General features: G+C 39.3%; 1 protein-coding gene across 2 annotated transcripts in view; it reads right to left on the bottom strand.

Annotated features, from left to right (window-relative positions):
• Window positions 1-7,842: 7,842 nt before the first annotated feature.
• Window positions 7,843-10,498, bottom strand: part of dennd1a (DENN/MADD domain containing 1A) — a 41,364-nt gene continuing 38,708 nt past the window's right edge. For both annotated transcript variants that reach the window (XM_085414623.1, XM_085414624.1), the window contains one exon: window positions 7,843-10,498. This exon is cut by the window's right edge and continues 557 nt beyond it. In XM_085414623.1, coding sequence (XP_085270749.1) covers window positions 10,024-10,498 — 475 coding nt within the window. In that variant the 3' untranslated portion in view covers window positions 7,843-10,023.

The raw sequence follows: 10,498 nt of genomic DNA, 5'->3' as shown, positions 1-10,498 counted from the left end.
ATGAACTAGTTTTCCAGCATCACTCTGAGACAGGATATTTCTAATTTTAAAGATATTGCACAAATAGAAGAAAGCAGTCCTACATATTTGTTTAATATGTGCATTGAAGGACATGTCCTGGTCAAAAATCACTCCAAGGTTCCTCACAGTGTTACTGGAGGCCAAGGTAATGCCATCCAGAGTAAGAATCTGGTTAGATAGGTCTGTGAAGGTTCTCAGTCATCCAGGTCATCGTAGTCAAAGGAGCTTGCAAAGAAAAGCGTCTGGACTTTTTTAAGTTACTTGAAGACGTTTGTGTTACTAGAAGACGATGTGGTGTATGCTGTACAGTGCAGCGAGGAATGCCCAGACCTCTACATTGGAGAGACCAAACAGCCACTTCACAAGCGCATGGCACAACACAGAAGAGCCACCTCCACAGGACAAGACTCAGCAGTCTATCTTCATCTTAAGGATAAAGGACACTCTTTCGAGGATGCCAATGTTCACATTTTGGACAGAGAGGACAGATGGTTTGAAAGAGGAGTGAAAGAAGCCATCTATGTCCACTGTGAAGGACCATCTTTGAACAGAGGCGGGGGTTTACGACACCAACTCTCTGCCATCTATAATCCAGTTTTGAGATCCCTTCCCAGACGCCTTAACGCCCACTCACATCCTGGGCCATCTGACCTCAGGAATTCGCATGATAAGGTGGGGCCAGGTTTCACAATGAACACACCCGAAACTCTGGCTGATTGGGACCCACACCCAGTTTCACACCTTGGCTCAGGCGATTAGAGGATCATCAGGGGGTCCTTTTGTCCCTCTGTGGGGGGATACTCCCACTAGGTTTATATCTGGGACTCTCCACCATTTGACCTTAGAACTGAAGAAGCTTCTCGGATGAGAGGTGAAACGTCTTCAAGCAACTTAAAGAAGTCCAGACGCTTTTCTTTGCAAGCTCCTTTGACAATCTGGTTAGATACCATATTTCTAAGATTTTCAGGGCCGAGTAAAATAACCTCAATTTTATCAGATTTAAGAAGCAGAAAATTAGAGGTGATCCAGGTCTTTATGACTTTAAGACAGTCCTGCAGTTTAACTAATTGTTGTGTGTTATCTGTCTTCATGGATAGATAACCTTCGGTATCATCCGCATAGCAATAAAAGTGTATGCTATGCCTTCTAATGATAATGCCTAAGGGAAGCATGCATAATGTAAACAGAATTGGTCCTAGCACTGAGCTGTTTGACAACTACTCTTTCAAGGATTTTTGATATAAAAAAAGGTAGGAGATTGGCCTATAATTAGCTGGCTTTTTAAGTAACGTTTTAACTACAGCCAGCTTGAAGGCCTGTGGTACATAGCCGATTTTTAGAGATAGGTTGATCATGACTGAAGCATTAATTAATGGCAGGACTTCTTTGAACAGTCTTGTAGGAATGGTGTCTAAAAGACATAGTTTGGAGGAAGTAATTATTGAAGTTAACTCAGAAAGATCAATTGGAAAAAAAAGACTAAATAAATATCAATGGTACTGAAAGTAGCTGTGGATAATATTACATCTGTGAGACAATTATGAGTCATTTTTTCTCTAATGGTTAAAATTTTATTTGTGAAGAAGTTCATGAAGTCATTACTAGTTAACGTTAAAGGGATGGTTGGCTCAAGAGTGCACTGACTTTTTGTCAGCCTGGCTACAGTGCTGAAGAGAAACCTGGGGTTGTTCTTATTTTCTTCAATCAGTGATGAATAGTAAGATGTTCTGGTTTTGCGGAGGGCTTACTTATAAAGCAGCAAACTATTTTTCCAGGCTAAATGATGATCTTCTAAATTTATGACACACCATTTCCTCTCCAGATTACAAGTTATCTGCTTTTCGGCTACGTGTTTGAGAATTATACCGCGGAGTCAGGTACTTCTTATTTGAGGCCTTAGTTTTCACTGGAGCTACAGTATCCAGAGTCGTACGTAGTGAGGAGGTAAAATTATTAACAAGATAATCGACTTCTGTTGGAGTAGCGTTCAGATAGCTGCTCTGCTCTGTGTTGGTACAGGGCATTGAAGATGATAACAGTGGGTGGATTATATTCTTAAACTTAGTTACAGCGCTTTCAGAAAGACATTTACTGTGATGAAATCTACTCCCCACTGCTGTGTAATCAATTAGTGTAAATTTAAGTGTTATCAGGAAATGATCAGACAAGAGAAGGTTTTCAGGAAACACTGTTAAATGTTCAGTTTCTATACCATATGTTAGATCAAGATCTAAAGTGTGATTAAAGTGGTGGGTGGGTTCTTTTAGATTTTGAGAGAAGCCAATTGAGTCTACTAACAGATTAAATGCCATGTTGAGGCTGTCATTTTTAGCATCTACATGAATGTTAAAATCACCCACAATAATTATTTTATCTAAACTGAGCGCTAAATCATATAAGAAGTCTGAGAAATCAGACAGAAACTCAGTGTAAGGCCCGACGGACAATAGATCAAAGCAAATAACACTGGTTTTGAATTTTTCGAAAAAGTAAAAGTCTGTCTTGGTCTTTGGTTGATTAATAGGCTGGTGTGAAAAATTGCTGCCAAACCGCCCCCTCAGCCTGTGCTTTGAGGTTTCTGATAGTTAGAATGACTCGGGGGTGTTGATTCATTTAAATTAACATAATCATCCTGCTGCAACCAGCTTTCTGTAAGGCAGAATAAATCAATTTGTTGATCAATTATTAAGTCATGTACTAACAGAGACTTGGAGGAGAGAGACCTAATATTTAATAATCCACATTTCACTGTTTTACTCTTTGGTTCAGATGTGGATACTGTATTGTTCTTTCTTTGTGATTTTTTATGTTTAAGTTGTTTGTTGCTGGTTTTTAGTTTGTTTTTTGTCTTTTTGGAAGATTTCCATGCAAATTATCCTCATCATCACTACAAGCAAACTTATCACACAGAAGGTGTTCTTTATGAAGAACCAGAAGGTTCTTTCAATAGGTTCAGGGCTCTAGAGTGCGACCAATTTGGTCGCAAATGCGACCAAATTTTTCAGTGGTGCGACTAAAAATAAATATTTGGTCGCACAGGTGCGACCAACTGTTCCGGTAACAAAAAAAAAATCTCTGTAACTCTCCGTGTGGTCAACAACAGACACACATTATGCCCCTATCGTGGACTAAACCAATCAGAGATAGTCAGGGGCGGGACCTCTCTGATTGGCCGTGGTCCAGTTGAAAGTGCAGGTGGAAGAGAGAGGTGAGTAGCTTGAATAAAGCGATATCAATTCATTAACGGATTCCACACAAAGACCTAAACACGGAGCGGACCCAACACATCAGAATCAGCTTCGTCTTTCTCGGCTTTCTCACCCGACGGCCTGAAACACGGACACGCTGTCGGAGCTTAGCGATTCTTCGGGTCCGCGCTGTGTTTACGTCTTTTTGCGCTGATTCTGAGCTGCAGGTTTTGCCTCTCTCCAACCAAAATTCACCGAGCCTGCAGCAAAAGAAGCAGCAAACTGCGCTTCACATTTGATCAATGTCGTCATGAATTCCCTCTGACTTTTGCTGTTTTGCTTCCACCACGATAAAAAATCACACTTCCTGCACAGCTCTCTCTCTCTCTCTCTCTCTGTACTTCAGGAACAGTTTCCCGTCTCAAATCTGTTTTCTGCATTATTCATTCGCTTATTACCCACCAGTCTAGCGTTGTTTACAGCGCTTTTTCTTTTTTCACTTAAATGACCTCGGACAAGAAAGCCTAATTTCTGCTGTTCAATACTGAAGAAATTTAAATTTCTTAAAATTATGCAAAATTGCAGAATATTTTTAAGGTTATCTGCTATAAAAAGCCAGACCAGGAAAATCTCCTTCATGTTTTCCTGTGTTTTATTCTCAGTTACTTTCACACAAAGGCATCTGCTGTGATTTTCACAATTCTGATGAAGTCTCATGTGTATCAGTACTGATAAATGATCAGAATTATAATATTTCTGACTGTCTGAGGCTAAATTGAATCAAATCAGGACTTTGAGAACCGGAATTGAATGGATTATAGAAATCAGTGATGATACTCAGCCCTAGTGAGCAGCCTAGGCCTGAGAGAAGTGGATGTACTGTAGCTGTGGGTAATAAGAAAAGATGAAAAGAACTATTGATAACTTTTTTGTTAAGTTAAGGCCTGATCTGTCTGAAATTCATAGCCAGTGCTCTGACACGGTGCCATCAATATTTGAATGCTGAAAAAGCACAGTGTATCCAGAAAACACATTATATGCTGCAGTAAATGCACTGCCCAAGTGTCCCCTCTCCCCACGGCCTTTCAGCAGCAGACAGCAGCAAACAGGTCGTCAGAGGAGGCCAAGATGATGATTAAGTTTTTAACATTTTCTACAATATTGACAAAGCACTTTAAGCACAAGTTTGTTAGTTAATAATTTAGAAATTAATATTGTCTGTATGGACTTCCCCCCCCAAAGAAAGTGCACATGTAAAACTGCGGTGTTAAGCGATGCGGTTGAAAAATTTGAGTGTGCCTAACTTTTGTGCCGGTACGCCTAAATTTTTAAAGTTAGGCGTACCGGTGCGCCCATGTCAAAAAGTTAGTCTAGAGCCCTGAGGTTGCTTCAAACCAAGAGTGTTGCATCCATTCTTGCATGCTACAGAGTAAAGGTAAATAAAAAATTCTGGATGGACATGAATGGACAGGGCAGGATGGTTATTGGGGTAGTTAGTTGTAGCACAGGGGGTAGAGCTATAGCCAGCAACCACCTTGGTAGATGCTCAGGGGGTAGTCTTCCCTTGCCCTTTGTTGTGTTCTCCCTCAAGCTGTGTGTCCCTCTTCACATGGCTACAGAGGATCCTTTCCAGGATGATCTGTAACTGGCTTATGTTGTGTTTACTTTGTATGCTCTGCAGTAAAACTGTTTCGGAGTCCAGTTGGGTTAAATTCTGCCAGCCACACAGCAAGCCTTGACAAGACTGCTAAGAAATTGATGATGCCAGCTTTTACATGACAAAAAAGCATGACTGGTGTAATTATAAACTTTAATTTTAATTCAGTTCAATTCCATTCTATTCTGCTTATCCAATTCAGGGTTATGGGGAAGTTGGCCACAGCTGCTATAGGGTGAGAAGCAGGGTATACCCTGAACAAGACAGCAGTCTGTTGTAGGGCTAACACAGAGAGACAGACAACCATTCACACTTACCTATGGCCAATTTACAATCACCAGTTAACCTAACCAATAACTGCATGTCTTTGTGAGGAAGTCGGAGTACCCGGAGAGAACCCACACAGGCACGGAGAAAATATGCACCTTCCACACAGAAAGGGCCCAGCCAAATGGTGGAGTCGAACACAGAACCTTCTGGCTCTTAAGGTCATTTCAGAAGGCCACTTTATATTGTACCACAGTGCTGCCCAATTTAATTTAGTTCAGTTTAAAATAAGATGTGGCCTGATTATTCAAGACCATGTACGAGAGGAGAGGATTTTAAATTCCATTCTGAATTTAACAGGTAGTGTATGAAGAAAAGCAAGTATGGGCAAAATATGCTCTCTCTTTCCTTGTCAGTACTCTCGCTTCAGCTGCATTTTACCACCCCACTTGCACATTATAGGTGAGATTTTCTAATCTGGATGATTTCGTAGTTAGCACAAGGCGAGTCTCCTGGCCTGCATCAGCTCCAGAACCCTGCATTATCTACTGGGTAAGACTAATAGGATCAGGGGTTAAGACTTAGGGGTTAAGAACAGCTCAACTTGATGAAAAGAAGGAAATACAGAGAGAAGATTTTGAGGAGACACCTGAATCCTCCATAGTACTAAAGGGAATGAGCAGGACCCAACAATCATCACTCGCACAGCGAGAGGAAAGCAGTAGCTGGTATTGTCTCACACAGGAGCATCTCCAGGTCAGGTATGGAATTATTGGAGAGATAAAGTGGCTGGTGCAATGTCATGGCACGCTGTGGCAGGCAGGATGTATGACCCAAATGCAGGACTTGGAGACTGAATGATTAACTAAGGGTGGCTTTATTGCTGGAGAAAAAAACATGCACAGGACAAGGACTAACAAATTAAAACAGGAAATACACGACAGGTACAGAGGCACGGACATGCCACTGAACAGAGGGAACACGGAGCACAGGGACAGGAATAACAAACTGCGACATGAGACTGAATGACTCATGTCTACTGAACAATGACAACTGAACAAGAAAATAAAGATAAAGACAGAACCTACACTAAAAATGAGGGGCACAGGAACAAAACACAAGAACTAGAAATCACAAAACAAAGAAGAACTAGAAAGCTAGAAATACAGAACCATAAAACAAAAGACTAATAATGATAAACCATGATGAAATCAAAGCTTAATAATAACACAAAACACTAGGTCACCAACCCAGGACTGTGACATGCATGCAAGCCAGAAAAGCCAGATCTGCTGCACTGAAGTCAGAAATTCAGCTTACCTCAACTCCTTTGCCAAGCCAGACACCTGACAGGGTATAGATTGAGCCTTTTGTCCAACAGTTGTCAAGCTCTCGGAGTCCTCTGGAAGGTACCACGTGACCTCCACACATCTGATGGACGGGAGGTATGTTTTAAATGGACTGAAATAACCAGCTGGAAAATAGGCCAATGAGACTGCTGCAGGAGTGGATTTGTATGTGTGGGCAGTCAGTGCCGCGGGAGAATTGATTAAGCTGATAGAAAGGGCCAGGGGACGAAAACAAGAGTTTTTCTCTATTTCCTAGTGATAAAGCATTTTTATATTTAATCAAAGAGAAATCAAAATATAAATTTCATCAATATATAAATGGGAAATGTAGTTTGAGTAGTAGAATGTCTCTAATGTCTGAGTTTTCTGGTGGCGTGTGTGCACGTGAGCCAGCTACAATCTTGGCAGTTTTGTGTCCATCTGGAGGAATGTAGGAAGATATGTGTTATAACTGTTAAACACAGAACCATGATTTATATGTGGTAAACATGAGATCAAAATATAACCTAACATATTGAACATAAATATGTATCAGTTTCCATACTTAATATGTGGTTATACCAGCTAAATTATGCTCAATTGCTTAATACTGGTATGTTGAACATGGAGGCATGTTGCTATTGACCCTGCAGAAGGTTGGTGATCTTTGTGCATCTCAGCATCTCATCCACTGTGTGATTTTCACATGGCCTAGTTAACACAACTACTTTGTTACACTTTAACTGAATTCACTGAACTAAATGTACATTTTATACCTAGATTTGCAGGCAGACTGGACATGTCTGTGAAAACAGATATTAATCAAGCATACCATTCTACCATTAATCCATTAATTAATAATTGTAATTTAGTATATTAATCCAAAAATAATAAGTTGCTTTACTATTATTTCAGCATTTTTTGAAAATTTATATACAATTGTTGCTAAGCATGAAAGTATCATTTTGACTAAAGTGATTTTGGTAATTACAAGTACTGTAGCTTTAGGACAATTTACACAGCCATGGCATAAACCAGACCACAGTGTAATGGTGTTATACATTTAGGGGGTTCAATTTGGCCCAGTCTCTTGGAGCATTACATTTTTTGATGGTCGTTAAACCTGTGTTTTTCAAATATTTTTCACTTATGTTGTATGTTTAGTAGCAGTTCAAAAAAAGAAATAAAGGTCACCACATCACACCAGTTCAAGCTAACAAAATCCAGCTTTAACCACATAGAAACATCTAATGGCAACATCAGATTGAAAAAAAAAAAACCTAAGTTAAATATATATATATATATATATATATATATATATATATATATATATATGGTTAAAAAGAAACACACACAGACAGTGTGGTTGACACAAAACATTGTGAAATATGTAATTTTAATGAAACTGATATTTGTAGATTTAAATTATATGCAAATGCAGTAGGATACTATTCAGCAGTCTTTAGTCATTCTTAGAACAAATATAGTGTTGTCTTTACAAATAGGCACACAAGACAGCAGCTACAGCTGATCTGCACAGCACTTTCAAGCTGTTAATTTTTTTTGGTATTCACCACACATGAACGCATCAAAAATATCTGGAACGCAGTAAAAAGCTGAGAAAGACACTGACACAATTGTGTAATGGTAGAGAGGTCAGAGCAGATAATTTAGAAACTGATGGCCAAAGTGTGAGAAGCTATTATTATTCCTCTTACATCACAATGTTTAAGCAGCCTCATTAGCTAATCACAGTTGCAAAAACCAAAAAAAGGAAAATATATCAGCAAAGGCTTGTCCAAAAGATCCAGCAAAACAATACTATACAACAAGGGGTTTTAAAGTATTCATATATTTAGCAGACAAACAACTTTAAAATATTCCAGGAAATGTAATGTAATCTTATGCTTGTAGACGGTCTTAAAAAATTATTGACAACACATTTTTTCAGGTCAGAGAGAAAAGCATTAAACAGAATTTAACATGAAAGCAACAAACAAAACAAAAAAAACCCCAAAACAAAACACACCCAAGCAAAAAATTCATTGTGTACAAAGCTACTAAAACATCAATAGAAGAACTATGCACATGTGAGGTGCACTATATTTTGTAGTGACAGCCACTTAATTCGATTAGGATGTTCTTTTGCTATAGCAGACTAGCTAAAAATAATAATGTGAGCTAATCATAGAAGCTGACTTCATGAAAACGTGTGCTATTGTGACATTTATGCGCTTTCAGGAAATAATGGGTGCTATTCTTAAAGTTTATACACAGATAATGGGATGGCACTGAAGACAAATGACCCACAAGAGAGCTGCGCAATGAAATGTACAAGCAAATGTTTTGGTAAATGCCTTTACAGAAAGGCATTTTCCCCAGGAAAATCACACATGACGTAACACAATTTGTAGAAATGCATCCACGTTTCCCAATCTGTTTAATAGAAAGAGTTTGTCACTGGTCATCAATCAGAGGGTGAGGGTGTCATCATGTGACCATTTTTGCCTTCTATATCAGGACCTTCTGTTGCAGTTAATCGGTGCTTTTGGAGCAAACTGCTCTGGAGCCCACTAAAAGGTAATAACCTACTGAGAAGCTCCACAGAGGACTTTATAGGTACAAAGACCTTTTATTTTTCTTCCATCAACTCTGAAATGATGGCTACAGCTGGGTATTTACAAACCAACATCAATTTGCATTTCCTCTGAACAAACCATTTTCCTGCTTGTTTTAGTTTATTTTTTGAGAATAACACAGAGCTATTGTCTAAACAACTAATACTCTAGGGACCTTTAATTTTTTTTAAAATCGCTTTTGCAATTTCACATTCATGCATTTGACCAAAAACAGTATACTCACAGTTCCTCTTGTGCCCTGAAGACTACTACACCAAAGAAGAATTAAAACAAAAAAACGGTCTGTATTATACTTGCTTATGAACACAATCATGGATACTTGGAATAAAGAGGACCTCAGCATATTCAAAGAATTAGAACACCTGCGTAAGAACTGTTGTCATGTTGACTTCTGTAGTTCAGTGTTAGAGGCTTTGAACTACAAAAAAAAGTAACTGGTTTGAAAATCACTTCATTTCTAATGCATCTACACAGATAGACTCATGACATGACAACAGAATGACTAATGTACCCAGCACAAGGAAGGTGGTTTTTAATGGTGCAGCTGATTAATGTGCGTTTTATTTATTGTATCTTGTATTTATTACTTCGGAATTTAGAATCCTGCCTCAAAAAAATAAGTTCTGACCTATATTCTACGACGGAAAAACTGGGAGCGCCTACACACTCATCAGCCTGGTTGCAGATAGCATACAAAATGTACCTGCTCTTTGTTTTTCCACTTAGGCAATCAGGACAACTCTATTAGAACTCTGACATGGCATTTTTCAGCAGTCTTTAATCTTCATTTAATCTGTATTTTTTTGAGCTAGACAAGTATAACAGACTAAATCAGATTATTCCACTATTAAAAGCAACCCAAGGTCCTGGATAGAGCAGTGGTAGAAGTGACATAAAATAATCTCTATGCACATATAAAGATTTTAGTCAAATGTTTCCCATTTCCTCCGGAGGTCCTCCACCTTCTGTTTTTGGGATGAAGCTGGTCTGGCCAAGGACAACAGGTCCCCAAAAGGATCCTGAGGCTTCTGACTGTCCTGTTCAACATTAAGTGGCTTTCCCAGTGCATTTATAGCTGTGGAAAAAGTGTGATTGCTGGCAGAGGAGTGAGGCAGAGAGGTGACTGATGACGGGAATGCTGATTGGAGCAGTGAATAGCTGGGTGGGGCAGTGGAACTGCCTGGCGAATGCTGTCTGTAAAGCCCCGGTAGTGTTGTAAATGACTGCTGCTGCGTTGGAGCAGGCATATAAGGGCCTGGCGGAGGTCTGGAGACTGTATTAAAGGGGTTTCCACTTATAATTGGTGAGTAATGCATTTGAAGGGAAGGGTTTTGCAAAGACTGGGTGAAAGGGTTTAGTGATAGGTTTGGATATTTTGGGAAAGAGGGCAAGCCCTGT

This window comes from Rhamphochromis longiceps, linkage group LG7 (assembly GCF_057381845.1).
Source record: "Rhamphochromis longiceps isolate RC_006_pf linkage group LG7, R_longiceps_female_GT1.1, whole genome shotgun sequence".
Classification (NCBI taxonomy): domain Eukaryota; kingdom Metazoa; phylum Chordata; class Actinopteri; order Cichliformes; family Cichlidae; genus Rhamphochromis; species Rhamphochromis longiceps.
The sequence above is the reverse complement of the archived record's forward strand: the minus strand, read 5'-3'. Positions and strand labels throughout refer to the sequence as shown.